At 43.6% G+C, this 18,064-nt stretch overlaps 1 protein-coding gene across 1 annotated transcript in view; it reads left to right on the plus strand.

Annotated features, from left to right (window-relative positions):
- LOC106610143 (uncharacterized) overlaps positions 1 to 8,605 on the plus strand; it is a 40,899-nt gene extending 32,294 nt beyond the window's left edge. The window contains exon 7 of the mRNA XM_082978408.1: positions 2,001 to 8,605. Coding sequence (XP_082834534.1) covers positions 2,001 to 3,074 — 1,074 coding nt within the window. The 3' untranslated portion in view covers positions 3,075 to 8,605. The remainder of the gene's footprint in view (positions 1 to 2,000) is intronic.
- Positions 8,606 to 18,064: the final 9,459 nt, after the last annotated feature.

An 18,064-nucleotide genomic window follows, 5' to 3' on the forward strand; every position in this document is an offset into this window, starting at 1 on the left:
ATTTAACCACATCCTTTGAGCTATGACGCCAACTAATAAGATCTCTTCAGTTCATACGGAAGTGCACAGGAACCAATAACAATTTCCACGTTAGCATTTGTGAACACCATGTAACTCAAAATATGACTAATTTAACTGCCCAGCATCACATTATTTCCCCAGGCAGGGTTTACCTTTGCGTTGTATTGGGAAATTCCCAGTACGTGTGCTCATTATACATCTTAGAGTAGTAAGCAGAATAAGTGCACTCTATATGTGTCTAGGTCATTAGGCTAAGGGAAGTCCAGTGAGGTACATTAGACGTGCATTAGGAGCATAGGTTTGTATTACTTAAGCACCATTAGACATCCACCTGCCTTGGGACTGTGCATGTCTGTTTATTTTTGTACCATTGCTATGGCCTGATGTTTACCATTGCTATAGTTACGTGATTTATATAAAAAGCATGAATGGATTACATATGATCATAGATATACACTACATGGCCAAAACTATGTGGACACCTGCTTGTCGAACATCTCGTTCCAAAATCATGGGCATTAATATGGAGTTGGTCCCCCTTTGCTGCCTCCAATCTTCTGGGAAGGCGTTCCACTAGATGTTGGAACATTGGCTGAATGGAAGCAAGTCCCCGCAGCACAAGAGCATTAGTGAGGTCGGGCACTGATGTTGGGCGATTAGGCCTGGCTCGCAGCTTGGTGTTCTAGTTCATCTCAAAGGTGTAAGTTGGGGTTGAGGTCAGGGCTCTGTGCATGCCAGTCGAGTTCTTCCACACCGATCTCGACAAACCATTTCTGTATGGACCACACTTTGTGCACAGGGGCATTGTCATTGTCATGCTGAATCAGGAAAGGGCCTTCCCCAAACTGTTGCCACAAAGTTGGAAGTGTAGAATAATCTAGAATGTCACATTGTATGCTGTAGCATTAAGATTTCCCTTAACCGGAACTCAGGGGCCTAGCCCAAACCATGATAAACAGCCCCAGACCATTATTACTCCTCCACCACCAAACTTTACAGTTGGCACTATGCATTCGGGCAGGTAGCGTTCTGCTGGCATCCGCCAAACCCAGATTCGTCCATTGGACTGCCAGATGGTGAAGCGTGATTCATCACTCCAGAGAATGTATTTCCACTGCTCCAGAGTCCAATGGTGGTGAGCTTTACAACACTCCAGCCGACACTTGGCATTGCGCATTGTGATCTTAGGCTTGTGTGCAGCTACTCAGCCAAGGAAACCCATTTCATGAAGCTCCCGACGAACAGTTCTTGTGCCGACGCTGCTTCCAGAGGCAGTTTGGAACTTGGTAGTGAGTGTTGCAACCGAGGACAGACGATTATTACGCACTACAGCACTCGGCGGTCCAGTTCTGTGAGCTTGTGTGGCCTACCACTTTGCGGCTGAGCCGTTGTTGCTCCTAGAGGTTTCCACTTCACAATAACAGCACTTACAGTTGACTGCAGCAGCTCTAGTAGGGCAGAAATTTTACGAATTGACTTGTTGGAAAGGTGGTATCCTATGACGGTGCCACGTTTGAAAGTCACCGAGCTCTTCAGTACGGGCCATTCTACTGCCAATGTTTTCCTGTTGAGATTGCATGGCTGTGTGCTTGATTGTATACACCTGTCAGCAACGGGTGCGGCTGAAATAGCCAAATCACTAATTTGAAGAGGTGTTCACATACTTTTGACCGTGTAGTGTAATTTGGCGACATAGGCCTACAAACATTATTTATAATGGATAGCAAAACCACAATCACAAGAATGGTTTCAGATCAAACTATGTTTAGGCGAAAGGGAGCAAGGACCTTTAAGTTAAAGATCCAGGCAGCCTCTCATTTTAACAATAAATTGTCAAGGTCACCCCCTTTCCTAGGGAGGGTGACATGTTTGATGCCGATATAGCAAATGGACGAAAGTATAGCTTGTGAGACTTCCCTACGACATTGTTATCCAATTAGTCTCACTGCCGGTAATAACCTCCTCTCTTCTTGTCTCAGTCTACAGATGCAGAGGCTGCCAGTCCTGGGGTCAAGCTGGAGAGGTCTGAAGGAGAGGACCAACGACACAGCAGAGACATCCAGACTGGAGCGCCCCATGTAGCCACAGAGGTCCCCACCAGCTCCGCCCCAGCGCCGCCCAGAACCCGACGTAGCATCAAGTTCAGTGGAACGCCGAACACATTCTTCAAGTCAGAGACCAACACAGAGACTTTAACTGTAACACACAGGCTCTTACACCCAGGATCTGACCACAGATCAGACCCAGAGAGACTGGAGCTGGGGCCACTGGGCTGTCCTCCTGCTTCTGGCTCAGAGTACTTACCAGTAATTCACCAGAGCCAGAGGACGGTTCATTCCCATGGTGATGGTGACACGTTAGACACTGGTGGTGATGATCTGTCTTGTTCTTATGCTACAGAGATGGACCCTGGCAACATGCCCTTGGGTTTAGAGACACAGACTGAACTATCTAGAGGGGACTGGAACCAGTACAGTAGTAGTGTACACTCTGAAGGGTGCCTAGATAAGAAAGGGGAGGTTATAGTCGTAGACGAAGTGACTGTGAAAATGGAGGGCGAAGTTCCTCTGACACTGAATGCAGACGAGACTCACTTAGGAGAAGGACACTTACAAGGCAGAGATTTCTTAGATTACAGGGAAAGTTTAGAGACTAATCCAAATGTTGCGACCCACTCCCCTTTACACATGTTCAGTGATCGCAACACAGTGACCACGTCGATGGGGCCTTCCGATTCACACAGCCGCGTCCTTTTCTATCAAGTATTGAACTCAAAGGACCAAAGGGCCCAGACTCAGGGAGGGGGAGGAACATCAGGCAGTAGTAAAGAGAAACGGTTCATCTGCATGTCCTGTAACAAAGGCTTCAGCTGCCTCCAGAACGTAAAGACCCACCAGAGGGTCCACACAGGGGTGAAACCCTTCAGCTGTACCCAGTGTCATATGCACTTCTCACACTCGTACAGCCTGAAGAGGCACCAGAGGGTCCACACAGGGGAGAACTCTACAGCTGCCCGTAGAGTGAGAAGAGGTTCTCCCACCAGAACCCGCTGAAGATGCACCTGAAGGTCCACACGAGAGAAAGGTTGTTCGCCTGTACGCACTGTGGGAAGAGATTCTCAGAGAAGAGCTACCTCAGGATACACCAGCTTAAAAAACATTCACTCTATAACATAGAAAGTAACCATTCCACAAGATAGCTTCTGACGTTTAGATCAAACCCAAAGATGAATTTTCATTATTGTTGTTAGAAAAGATCCACAGATGCATTTGGAATAACAGGAGTAATATATTTCAGTGTTGAATATTCGTGGGTAGAATACTGCATCCAGATATTGTGTGATATATATATATATATATACACATATATACATACACACACATACACACATACATACATACATACATATATATATACTGCTCAAAAAAATTAAGGGAATACTTAAACAACACATCCTAGATCTGAATGAAAGAAATAATCTTATTAAATACTTTTTTCTTTACATAGTTGAATGTGCTGACAACAAAATCACACAAAAATAATCAATGGAAATCCAATTTATCAACCCATGGAGGTCTGGATTTGGAGTCACACTCAAAATTAAAGTGGAAAACCACACTACAGGCTGATCCAACTTTGATGTAATGTCCTTAAAACAAGTCAAAATGAGGCTCAGTAGTGTGTGTGGCCTCCACGTGCCTGTATGACCTCCCTACAACGCCTGGGCATGCTCCTGATGAGGTGGCGGATGGTCTCCTGAGGGATCTCCTCCCAGACCTGGACTAAAGCATCCGCCAATTTGTAAGTCGCTCTGGATAAGAGCGTCTGCTAAATGACTTAAATGTAATGTAAATGTAACTCCTGGACAGTCTGTGGTGCAACGTGGCGTTGGTGGATGGAGCGAGACATGATGTCCCAGATGTGCTCAATTGGATTCAGGTCTGGGGAACGGGCGGGCCAGTCCATAGCATCAATGCCTTCCTCTTGCAGGAACTGCTGACACACTCCAGCCACGAGGTCTAGCATTAGGAGGAACCCAGGGCCAACCGCACCAGCATATGGTCTCACAAGGGGTCTGAGGATCTCATCTCGGTACCTAATGGCAGTCAGCCTACCTCTGGCGAGCACATGGAGGGCTGTGCGACCCCCCAAAGAAATGCCACCCCACACCATGACTGACCCACCGCCAAACCGGTCATGCTGGAGGATGTTGCAGGCAGCAGAACGTTCTCCACGGCGTCTCCAGACTCTGTCACGTCTGTCACGTGCTCAGTGTGAACCTGCTTTCATCTGTGAAGAGCACAGGGCGCCAGTGGCAAATTTGCCAATCTTGGTGTTCTCTGGCAAATGCCAAACGTCCTGCACGGTGATGGGCTGTAAGCACAGCCCCCACCTGTGGACGTCGGGCCCTCATACCACCCTCATGGAGTCTGTTTCTGACCGTTTGAGCAGGCACATGCACATTTGTGGCATGCTGGAGGTCATTTGCAGGGCTCTGGCAGTGCTTTTCCTGCTCCTCCTTGCACAAAGGTGGAGGTAGCAGTCCTGCTGCTGGGTTGTTGCCCTCCTACGGCCTCCTCCACGTCTCCTGATGTACTGGCCTGTCTCCTGGTAGCACCTCCATGCTCTGGACACTACGCTGACAGACACAGCAAACCTTCTTGCCACAGCTCGCATTGATGTGCCATCCTGGATGAGCTGCACTACCTGAGCCACTTGTGTGGGTTGTAGACTCCGTCTCATGCTACCTCTAGAGTGAAAGCACTGCCAGCATTCAAAAGTGACCAAAACATCAGCCAGGAAGCATAGGAACCGAGAAGTGGTCTGTGGTCCCCACCTGCAGAACCACTCCTTTATTGGGGGTGTCTTGCTAATTGCCTATAATTTCCACCTGTTGTCTATTCCATTTGCACAACAGCATGTGAAATTTATTGTCAATCAGTGTTGCTTCCTAAGTGGACAGTTTATCAAGTTCATGCAGAGACATGTACAATGTCGTCAAAGTGTTCTCACCCCTTGACTTTTTCCACATTTGTTGTGTTAGACTGAATTTAAAATGGATTAAATTGAGATTGTGTCACTGGCCTACACACAATATTCCATAATGTCAAAGTGCAATTAAGTTTAGAAATTTTTACAAATTAATAAAAAATGAAAAGCTGAAATAAGTATTCAACCCCGTTCTTATGGCAAGCCTAAATACATTCAGGAGTAAAACTTTGCTTAACAAGACATGTAAGTTGCATGCTCACTCTGTGCGCAATAATAGTGTTTAACATGGTTTTTGAATGACTACCTCTTCTCTGTACCCAGTACAATTATCTGTAAGGTCGCTCAGTTGAGCAGTAAACTTAAAACACAGATTCAACCACAAAAACCTGGGAGGTTTTCCAATGCCTCGCAAAGAAGGGCGCCTATTGGTAGATGGGTAAAAAAAAAGATTGAATATCGCTTTGAGCATGGTGAAGTTATTAATTACAGTTTGGATGGTGTATCAATACACCCAGGTACTGCAAAGATACATGCATCCTTCCTAACTCAGTTGCCGGAAGAGGAAGGAAACCGCTCTGGGATTTCACCATGAGGCCAATGGTGACTTTAATACAGTTATAGTTTAATGGCTGTGAAAGGAGAATTGAGGATCAACAACATTGCAGTTACTCCACAAAACAAACCTAAATGACAGAGTAAAAAGAAGAAAGCCTGTACAGAATACAACATATTCCAAAACATTCATCCTGTTTGCATTAAGGGACTAAATTAAAACTGCAAAAAAAATTGACAATTTCTTTTTAACTTTATGTCCTCAATACAAAATGTTATGTTTGGGGTAAATCCAACAACATCACTGAGTACCTACCACTCTTCATATTTTCTATGTTCTTATCCCTTGCTTGCTAGCTAGCCAACTACGGCTAACTTAGTCACATCAAACATGGCAGGCAGAATAACAACAAAGTAGCGGCATTTACATAAACTGTCTTTTAGTGACATTTATTTGGATACATCCATAAGAATGAGCTAAATGAGGCGTGATTTCACCTGGCATAGAAAATGTGCTCTCTCATCAGGACACTTGTTCAGAGGAGCTAGCTAACAACACAGCTAACATAATCACTTCAAACTGAAGCTGGAAAGACTGAAAACTAGCGGCACTTCGTTTCGTTTTACCTGTTTTCTATTGACATTTCTTTGTACAGTGGAGATCAAGTTTATAAAATGTCTGGCTGGGCTGATGAGACAGTGGATTACGCAGTGAGATGGAACAGAGTAGATAGGCATTTCAACGTCATAGTTTTAGCTGGTGGTAACTAAAACCTGGAATGCAGACAAACAATCAGCTTCCAGGATTAGTCCCACCCATTGTTTAATGATCAACAACCAACTTGACAGAGCTTGAAGACATTTTAAAAATAATAATATGGAAGTATTGTACAGTCCAGGTGTGTAAAGCTCTGAGAGACTTACTCGGAAAGACTCAGCTGTAATTGCTGCCAAAGGTTATTTTAACATGTATTGACTCAGGGATGCGAATACTTATATAAATTACATATTTCTGTAATTAATTTTCAATAAATGTGCTAAAATTTTTAAAAACATGTTTTCAGTTTGTCTAAGGTTAGGGTTGAACCAGGATGTGGACATGAAGCTAGGGTTGTTTAAAAAAAAAAACATGTTTTACCTTTATTTAACTAGGCAAGTCAGTTAAGAACAAATTCTTATTTACAATTAAAGTCTATAGTGTTGTCACGATACCAGAATTTTGACTTCGATATCGATACCAGGTTTAGTATCACGATACTTGATACCAAAACAATACCAGAAAAAAAAGGCGTATTTGCCAAAGTCACAGAATGGCACTTGATCCAGTCAGATCAACTCAGATACTGCTCTGTTCAATCGTTGGGCATCTTTTGAGTTCAATATCATTCTATTTTAACATTTTTAGGTCCATTTTGAATCAATTATATTCAAATGTACTTTTTTTTACCAATCTAACTAGAAAACAACATAACGATAATCCTTTATTTGAATGGAAAATCTGTATTGATACACTGGGTAAATCAAGATGTAGCCTAGGTCTATTCACAATACATGTGAATGCATATTATTCAATAGGAGTGCGTGCATGCATTGAGTAATTGAGCTTGTTTTCCTTTCCATTTAGGACTTACTTTATTGGTAACTGCTAAGAATATTATTTTGTTGTACTGATTAACAACATTTGCATAGAAGAAACAATCTCTTATTTTATAATAGCGTGCACTGTCTAAGACATGAATGTCATTCGCAGGCAGAATGTGGCTGGAATCGGAGTTTGTTGCTATGGAATCGAGTGGAAACCAGATGGGAGGCAAAGGAAGGAAGACAAGTTCATTTATTGTTTTTGGCGAGGGAGACGAAGTGAATTAATAACGTTTTTGGTGACAATCGTCTTTGAAATCAGCATATTTTGCATTATGGTTTGCATATTATCACAAACAAAGAACTAGGGTAGTAAATTCAGCTGTAAGCTAGCAAGGAAAGTTAGCTTAATTAAAGCTGGAAGCTACCTTGTCTGAACATCAGACTGTTACCATGGTTACTGCAGGGCTTTTTCGGACTGACTGAAGTCACCCTACAAAAGCAGCAGTAGTCTCTAAAAGCCAGGATGTTGAGTAAAATGATATTTACTTACTTTAGTGGTTGTACATGCTGTTGGTCCTTTTGGCGGTTGGAGGTTGTTTACCTGACTTTTTGCGGTGCTGGTAGGTTCGGCCATTAGTATTTTCAATCTCTCCATTGCACCTGATATGTCAACCTGGTTCACCAACTACTTCTCAGATAGAGTTCAGTGTGTCAAATTGGAGGGCCTGTTGTCCGGACCTCTGGCAGTCTCTATGGGGATACCACAGGGTTCAATTCTCGGGACGACTCTTTTCTCTGTATATATCAACGATGTTGCTCTTGCTGCGGGTGATTGCAGGAACGCACTATTTGCATTCGAGACTAACTGACCGAGTTCGCTATCCATCCCAGCTGGCAGCAGAGGAAGAATTCACTGCACGGAAGAGCTCTCATAGACTTTAATTTCCTGGACTGAGAACTGAGGGAGAAAGAGTCTTGGACAACACACCTTTTTCGTCTCTATCCCGGCTTCATCCTATCCTAACGGAATCCTACTGGGCAGGCAACATACAAGTCAATTACCCACTTTCATTATTCATTTCCTCTGAAAGTGGTGCTTTGTATGTTTAAAGTGGTGGAAGTCATTGAGTGTTGTAGGACAGCAGGTCTAATTTACAAACCCATGGTCAATACTATCCCGGGACTGTCCACATCAGATGCTAATCAATAGCCTAGTTCATGTCTATTCCTGGTTGGGGAGCTCTAGAGTTTCACAGTTGCGAAAGCCTGTGTCGACATTTTCTCTTTCAATGAGTAAGATCATGTCATTCTCAAAAGTCCTGTGAATGTCCTGTTGTTTTTGTCTGAGTTGAGTACGGAAGCCTATTTCATATTGAACTGTGGGGCTTCTCACCTCAATAACTGTTGTACCCCATTGTACCCCGTCTTATATTGTGTCTTTAACTACCTAATTTTCCAATTGATTTAGTCTAGTAAATAAAACCTTGATTGAATTATTTGTGACATTGAGTTAATTTGTAAGCGATTTGGTTCTTGAGGTTTCAGAGCGTGACAACTGTTGAGAATGAGAATATAGTAAATTGACTAATGATTAGTTAATTAAACGGTGTTTCTATATCCAAAATGTAATGGTGCCCCTCTTAGATTATTTGGATAACCAAATGAATCAAATAAACCTGATCAATTAATTAATCAGTAAATTATCTTGAATATTAATTAGCCAAAAGTCACAACACTACCTAAACTGGTCGTTGCAGGTGTCCCCGACATGCCTTTGGGCAATGGCCAGCGGAGGGATCCCTGGCTACTGTCGCAAGGAGTTCTCATGCGCCAGGTGTTGTCCCACAAGGTGGTCACGGCATGAGTGGAGACTACAGGGCAGACGTAGATCTTTACACATCGTGATGAGTGACCTGAGTGTCCCGTTGGGAACGGACGCTCTGGCACACCAGTGGCCTCGGACCCTCCTTTACATGTTTCCGCCAGTGGTTCTGATTCAGCCCACATTGGAGAAGGTGTGTCGGGAGGGACCTGTTGTACCAGGCACGCTTGGCTGGAGATTTGGTTCCTATCGGCCTTTCCCCTGAGAGGGCCAATCTGATGGCTAGAGGTTTACCGCTGAATGTTATTGATCCATTCAGTCTGCTACCTTCCACGAGAGGTCTATATGGTATAAGTGGCAAGTGTCTGGTACCAAGATAAAGGACTTGTTCCTTTTCAGTGCTCTGTGAGGGACATCCTTATGTTCCTACAGGAGATTTTTGAGCAGAGGCGGGCATTCTCCACGTTAAATGCTTTCTCTGTGTGTCGTGGGAATTGACGGAGCCTCACCGGGGGCCCACCCCCTGATTGTGCGGTTCCTGAAAAGGTGTACATCATCTCAGACCGGTCTCTAAACCCATTTGCCCACATGGGACTTGGCGCCGGTTTTGGAGGCACTGTGTGTGGCCCCCTTTGAGCCTTTGGAGTTGATGGTTCTAAAGATCCTCTCCTAAAAAAACTCCCTGCTCATGGCTTTGGCTGAATGTGTTGGGGACTTACACGTGTTATCTGTACACCCTCCCTGTACTCAGTTCATCTTGGGGAACTCTAAGGTGATATTGCGTCCAAATGCGGCCTTTGCCCCAAAAGTCATGGCTATGTCCTACAGTTCTTTTTGAGCTATTTCCCTTTTCACATCCTCCTTTTGCTTCTGAATAGCAACAGCGGTTACGTGCCCTGTGTCCGCTGAGAGCTTTACGCACATACATTGAACTGTCCAGGGATATGCGGTTATATGACCAGCTTTTTTAAAATGTTTTGCTAATCCAGCTATCTCCCGGGCATATAGCAGCAAGGGGCTAGGTTTACCTAGCGGTGTATGCGATCACTTGGGCGTTGTTTAAAGGGTTGACTATAGGAGATATTTGTGCTGCGGCGAGTTGGGCATCTCCAAACACTTGTGATATTTTATTGCTTGGATGTCACAGCTCCCAGTGTAGCCCACAGTGTGCTTACGGCTGTGACAGGGGAAGTAACCAGGCAGGACACCCTGTGTGCTGCATCTGGACTGCCCCATCTAGCATGGTCAGGTCTGGGTGGTCTGTCTTGGGCCATTTCATTTAGTATCCGTTGGGGTGGCTTGGGGCGTGATTATATTTCCCCATAGTATGTTGTACCAAAGTTGACTGACTGAAAGGAAACGTAGCGTCAAGACTAGAACTATTGTTCCCTGAAGGAGCCAAACGAGGTAGAACACCTGTTTGGCCCCGTGCCGCCCATTCCAGGCCTTGGTGAAAAGCGTTATTAAATTGAAGCAATGAATCTGAGTCTCACGCTTATCATCTGTGGAAGGCGGGGCTTCCAGCTAGGTACGGATTTCATTGGCCTTCTCAGGCGTGATTGTAGATCCTTCAACCGACTCCCCGTAGTATGATGTAACTCATTTCCCTCCTTCGGTGAACAGTAGTTAGTCATAATGTTACGTTTTCTCTGCCATGTTTGGAAAGTCTATTTTGTAAACTCTTCCTGCAGGTGGTTGGGTGGAGGCTAACAGAGGAGACTGGGCGGACATCTTGGATTCCCAGACCAGTGCAGCCAAGGATCTAGGGAATTACATCACTGAGCAGGCCAGGACCAGAGGCGACATAGTGGAGGTCAGTGGATGGGACAGCGTCCTCAACTCTGGACTGGGGAACAACATTGTTAACCACAACCAGAAACAAACAGTCGAACACAAAACAACTGAATTTAGTCTCCATGACAACAGACTAGCTGAGATCAGGGCGATGCGTAGAGTTGGTCTGTGTGGATGGGGAGGTGTCCTTATGCGGCTAGAGAGAATAGATACTGACTTGGCTAGCAATGTTCCATCCTGCTCCTATAGTTGTAATTCAGACAGATAGATGGTATAGAATAACTACCTTCAAAGTAATGACTCGGGATGTCGGGTTTGAAATGAAAACTTATTTTAGTAGTACTACTTGTTAGCGTTACATTTAACAACTTTAGATTCTACAAAACAATAAAAGAAAGTTGCTAGCGAAAGTCAGGATAATCACTTGTCACTTGTACATAACTGGCGAGTTCTCTCTCGCTGGCCTGTTGCAAGGCATTCTGGAACTTGCAGTCAATAGCGTAATCCAATACTAACCAATACATCAGAAATGTGTATGTAGTTCTCTCAATCTCCAACACACGAAATCTAATACAATTATATATGTAAATAACTCTAAAGAAAATATCCTTCGATACAGCTCAATGAATTAACTGTAAACATTAACTCTGTAACCCATTACAGTTACAACAGATGGCGCCACAGGTTAACCACTTAATAGGTGTTGCCTTCAGCCTGCCTTCTATAGGATCTATCAACTGGAACATGGACCCTGAGACAACACAGACACTCCCTGGAAGGAGAGAGCAGGGACTGTGAGAGGCGGTTGGGAAAAATCGATTTGAACGGTCATCCAACACGGAATTCCAAGTCAGAAACTCAGGCATCTTTCTAGAAGATCACTGACGTGGTGATTTGACCTTGTTGACCCTCAGGCGCAGTTACCATCAGTCCAGTAAAATTTCAAAGCTAAATATTTAAATTCATGCTCCACAGTGCCTCACAAGTGCTAAACCAACTGATCTATTTTGTTATCAAAGCTCGAGTTTTGAAATATAATATGGTCTGATTAACAATATTGGCAGGCCAATCATATAGCCAATATGCTGTGATAATGTATTAGGTCTACTGCCCAAACCTCATTCCTACAAAACTGTTTGTGTGAGGTTAATGTAAAAAAAACAAATCTGAGCAGTAGATCTCAATTTTCTTTTTGACTGTGAAAGTGATCTTGACTCAGAAAAGGTTGGTGACCACTGGTCAAATGCCTAGTGACTGGGTTCATGGAAAGCCTGGGTCTAGCCTTCCTCAGCTGCCTCTGGGTTACACCACCAATACAGACAGGGTCAGGATGGACGTTCACAACAAGAGGTACCTAACCTACAACACAGCATACAATCCCAACAACACCCAACCAATAGTTAGAGGTCAAGGAGGGAGCTCAAAGACTAACCACCTGAGGGTGGTGGATCCTGCTTCTACCTCCTCTGGTGTCATTGGGTCACAACGTGGGAGCCCGAGCATTAGGACGGACGCCGACAAGCCATACGCCTTCCCCACGTATGGAAAGCTCTTTACTGAAGCGTACTATGTGAAGAAGCACCGGACCGTTCACACTAAGAAGAGGCCCTTCAAGTGCAAACTATGTTACAAGAGCTTCTCCTTCCTGAGTAGCTTTATCAGACATAGGAGTGTCCACAATGGGGATAAATCTTAGCAGTGTGGTTTGAGATGTACGCAGGGGATATCTGGGAGCCATTCTTTATCTGACATATTATGGTTATGTGAAGTGTCTTGGAGTAAGAGTTTAATTAAGAGGGTAATTAACCACAGACCCCTCATTAACCCTTTGTTAACTTGCCATTTAAAACAGTCTTGTGTAAATACCTGTTTTTAGAGAGACAGAAAATCTAGGCTAGAACAAATACAGTTTAATATTTACCTTACTGAGGTGATGTTGATGGAATAAAGTCATTCATTATTTTCTACTTTATTCTTGGCAACAATGTTCTTTAAAAATAAAGTATTCTCAGCTTGAAATATACTGATCATAGGAGATTCAGACCTGACGCTATGGTAAATCTTAGTGCTGGCGGTAAGATTGTGTATCAAAAATGTTGCTATTTTCACAACTGTAATTATGGGGGCAGTAGCTGGTGGTGGCGTGAAAGGGCTGGGTTTTGATTAATAAAGTTGTAAGTGTGTCGAGGCTTGACCCCGGTTGTCAATAGTTACCACATCCACAAAGTCCAAATTGGCCATATCGTAAACATTCATGAATCTTTTGTTTTAATTTTTGGTCTTAATTTAAGGTTAGGCATAAGGTTATCAGTGTGGTTAATGTTAGATTTTAAGAAGATAAATTGTAGAAGTGTGCAACTGCAGCCCGCAATTCGGGTCATTTCTACATGTGCTGTTTTTGATTGGCCAGGACCTGAAAAGACAGTGAATAATTCTAATCAAATTTTTATAAAACGAAACAAGAACTTGTTTTAAATACGCTGTCTAAATAGTTACAGGCACCATAATTGCTCCCCTTGGGCATATATTATTAAGATAACAAAGACTATGGAGGATGTTATGCACATGCAAACTTTCACAGGAGCTGGAAAAAGATCCCGTATAAACTTACATTTCCCTCACTAACTTTAAACATCAGCTATCTGAGCAGCTAACCGATCACTGCAGCTGTACATAGTCCATCTGTAAATAGCCCACCCAATCTACCTACCTCATCCCCATATTGTTTTTATTTACTTTGCTACTCTTTTGCACACCAGTATCACTACTTACACACCATGATCTGCTCATCTATCACTCCAGTGTTAATCTGCTAAATTGTAATTACTTTGCTACTATGGCCTATTTATTGCCATACCTCCTCATGCCATTTGTACACACTGTATATAGACTTTCTTTTTTTCCCTATTGTGTTATTGACTATACGCTTGTTTATTCTATGTAACTCTGTTGTTGTTTCTGTCGCACTGCTTTGCTTTATCTTGGCCAGGTCGCAGTTGTAAATGAGAACTTGTTCTGAAGTAGCTTACCTGGTTAAATAAAGGTGAAATAAAAAATAAATCAATAAAAAAGAGAAAGGGGGAATGTCAACTCCCCTTTATACTGCTCCCATATATATATATATATATCCTACCATTGCTGTTGATATGGACAGTAGTGACTTGCCACGTTAAAGGTAAATAAATAAACATGCTAATATAGCCTACAAGCGGATTCAGAACCACAGACAGCGATCAAAATTCCTGCGATTTAACAGTTTGGTCCAACAGGGGGAAGTGGACGATGTTTTTTTTTTGTACAAAATGATAAACAAAAAACAAGCAGTCATTTTAAATAACTTGATGTTCCTAAACAGGCTTCCTACAACCACTGACACCTTTCATGCAATGGGCATCGCACGTGTCCAAACTTTTCACAGAAGCTGGACAAAAATAATGTCCAAAATATTTAAAAGCCTTAGACTAGACGTAACATAGTAAACATAAATCCGGGACACTGAAATTATACTGAACAAAAATGTAAATGCAACAATCAACAATTTCAATGATGAGTTACAGTTCATATCAAAAAATCTGTCAATTGAAATAAATTCATTAGGACCTTTAGGACCAACTTTTTCACCCCGGAGGTTTTATCTGGACATGGTTCGTCAGGACTTCAAACAGCCGAAGCTAAGTAACATTAACATGATGCCTTCTAATTGCAGTCGTTGTACTTATAATATACAGGAGAACGATCGCCTTACGGCAAGGATAGCTGTGCTGCAAGCCCAGCTTCAGACGCAATCGTTAGGCAAGGGTAATTTCAGTGTAGGAAAGGATGAAACAGCGTCTGTGCCACCAGTAAGTACAGATAGTAACGTTAGTATAAACCCCCTTGCACGGTCCCCGCAGCCGGACAACTTTATCATGGCTTCTGGAGGGAAACGCTGTAGGAATGCTCAACCGGTGTCGCTTATTCAGCCGACAGAAACTTTCAACCGGTTCTCCCCATTAAGCGAGTCGGAGTCGGAGGCCGAGACTTCTCTGGTCTCTACTCCTCCCGTTGTGGGGTCTGAGACGCCGACGGCTCCCACCATTAGCTATGACAAATTGAAAACTCTAGTCATTGGCGACTCCATTACCCGCAGTATTAGACTTAAAACTAATCATCCAGCGATCATACACTGTTTACCAGGGGACAGGGCTACCGACGTTAAGGCTAATCTAAAGACGGTGCTGGCTAAAGCTAAAACTGGCGAGTATAGAGATATTGTTATCCACGTCGGCACCAACGATGTTAGGATGAAACAGTCAGAGGTCACCAAGCGCAACATAGCTTCAGCGTGTAAATCAGCTAGAAAGATGTGTCGGCATCGATTAATTGTCTCTGGCCCCCTCCCAGTTAGGGGGAGTGATGAGCTCTACAGCAGAGTCTCACAACTCAATCGCTGGTTGAAAACTGTTTTCTGCCCCTCCCAAAAGATAGAATTTGTAGATAACTGGCCCTCTTTCTGGGACTCACCCACAAACAGGACCAAGCCTGGCCTGTTGAGGAGTGACGGACTCCATCCTAGCTGGAGGGGTGCTCTCATATTATCTACGAACATAGACAGGGCTCTAACTCCTCTAGCTCCACAATGAAATAGGGTGCAGGCCAGGCAGCAGGCTGTTAGCCAGCCTGCCAGCTTAGTGGAGTCTGCCACTAGCACAGTCAGCGTAGTCAGCTCAGCTTTCCCCATTGAGACCGTGTCTGTGCCTCGATCTAGGTTGGGCAAAATAAAAAATGGCGGTGTTCGCTTTAGCAATCTCACTAGTATAAAGACCTCCTCCATTCCTGCCATTATTGAAAGAGATTGTGATACCTCACATCTCAAAATTGGGTTACTTAATGTTAGATCCCTCACTTCCAAGGCAGTTATAGTCAATGAACTAATCACTGATAATAATCTTGATGTGATTGGCCTGACTGAAACATGGCTTAAGCCTGATGAATTTTCTGTGTTAAATGAGGCCTCACCCCCTGGTTACACTAGTGACCATACCCCCCGTGCATCCGGCAAAGGCGGAGGTGTTGCTAACATTTACGATAGCAAATTTCAATTAAAAAAAAAAAAAAATGACGTTTTCGTCTTTTGAGCTTCTAGTCATGAAATCTATGCAGCCTACTCAGTCACTTTTTATAGCTACTGTTTACAGGCCTCCTGGGCCATATGCAGTGTTCCTCACTGAGTTCCCTGAATTCCTATCGGATCTTGTAGTCATAGCAGATAATATTCAAATTTTTGGTGACTTTAACATTCACATGGAAAAGTCCACAGACCCACTCCAAAAGGCTTTCGGAGCCATCATCGACTCAGTGGGTTTTGTCCAACATGTCTCTGGACCTACTCACTGCCACAGTCATACTCTGGACCTAGTTTTGTCCCATGGAATAAATGTTGTAGATCTTAATGTTTTTCCTCATAATCCTGGACTATCGGACCACCATTTTATTACGTTTGCAATTGCAACAAATAATCTGCTCAGACCCCAACCAAGGAGCATTAAAAGTCGTGCTATACATTCTCAGACAACCCAAAGATTCCTTGATGCCCTTCCAGACTGCCTCTGCCTACCCAAGGACGTCAGAGGACAAAAATCAGTTAACCACCTAACCGAGGAACTCAATTTAACCTTGCGCAATACCCTAGATGCAGTTTTTGAATTTTTTTTTGAAAAAGCTGTTGCACAGCAACTCACTGCCTTCCTGAAGACAAACAATGTATACGAAACGCTTCAGTCTGGTTTTAGACCCCATCATAGCACTGAGACTGCACTTGTGAAGGTGGTAAATGACCTTTTAATGACGTCAGACCGAGGCTCTGCATCTGTCCTCGTGCTCCTAGATCTTAGTGCCGCTTTTGATACCATCGATCACCACATTCTTTTGGAGAGATTGGAAACCCAAATTGGTCTACATGGACAAGTTCTGGCCTGGTTTAGATCTTATCTGTCGGAAAGATATCAGTTTGTCTCTGTGAATGGTTTGTCCTCTGACAAATCAATTGTAAATTTCGGTGTTCCTCAAGGTTCCGTTTTAGGACCACTATTGTTTTCACTATATATTTTACCTCTTGGGGATGTCATTCGAAAACATAATGTTAAATTTCACTGCTATGCGGACGACACACAGCTGTACATTTCAATGAAACATGGTGAAGCCCCAAAATTGCCCTCGCTAGAAGCCTGTGTTTCAGACATAAAGAAGTGGAGGGCTGCAAACTTTCTACTTTTAAACTCGGACAAAACAGAGATGCTTGTTCTAGGTCCCAAGAAACAAAGAGATCTTCTGTTGAATCTGACAATTAATCTGGGTGGTTGTACAGTCGTCTCAAATAAAACTGTGAAGGACCTCGGCGTTACTCTGGACCCTGATCTCTCTTTTGAAGAACATATCAAGACTGTTTCAAGGACAGCTTTTTTCCATCTACGTAACATTGCAAAAATCAGAAACTTTCTGTCCAAAAATGACGCAGAAAAATTAATCCATGCTTTTGTTACTTCTAGGCTGGACTACTGCAATGCTCTACTTTCCGGCTACCCGGATAAAGCACTAAATAAACTTCAGTTAGTGCTAAATACGGCTGCTAGAATCCTGACTAGAACCCCAAAATTTGATCATATTACTCCAGTGTTAGCCTCCCTACACTGGCTTCCTGTTAAGGCAAGGGCTGATTTCAAGGTTTTACTGCTAACCTACAAAGCATTACATGGGCTTGCTCCTACCTATCTTTCCGATTTGGTCCTGCCGTACATACCTACACGTACGCTACGGTCACAAGACGCAGGCCTCCTAATTGTCCCTAGAATTTCTAAGCAAACGGCTGGAGGTAGGGCTTTCTCCTATAGAGCTCAATTTTTATGGAATGGTCTGCCTACCAATGTGAGAGACGCAGACTCAGTCTCAACCTTTAAGTCTTTACTGAAGACTTATCTCTTCAGTAGGTCCTATGATTAAGTATAGTCTGGCCCAGGAGTGTGAAGGTGAACGGAAAGGCTGGAGCAACGAACCGCCCTTGCTGTCTCTGCCGGTTCCCCTCTTTCCACTGGGATTCTCTGCCTCTAACCCTTTTACAGGGGCTGAGTCACTGGCTTACTGGTGTTCTTCCATGCCGTCCATGGGAGGGGTGCGTCACTTGAGTGGGTTGAGTCACTGACGTGGTCTTCCTGTCTGGGTTGGCGCCCCCACTTGGGTTGTGCCATGGCGGAGATCGTTGTGGGCTATACTCGGCCTTGTCTTAGGACGGTAAGTTGGTGGTTGGAGACATCCCTCTAGTGG

Source organism: Salmo salar, chromosome 08 (genome assembly GCF_965601325.2).
Source record: "Salmo salar chromosome 08, fSalSal1, whole genome shotgun sequence".
NCBI classification, from domain to species: Eukaryota; Metazoa; Chordata; class Actinopteri; order Salmoniformes; family Salmonidae; genus Salmo; species Salmo salar.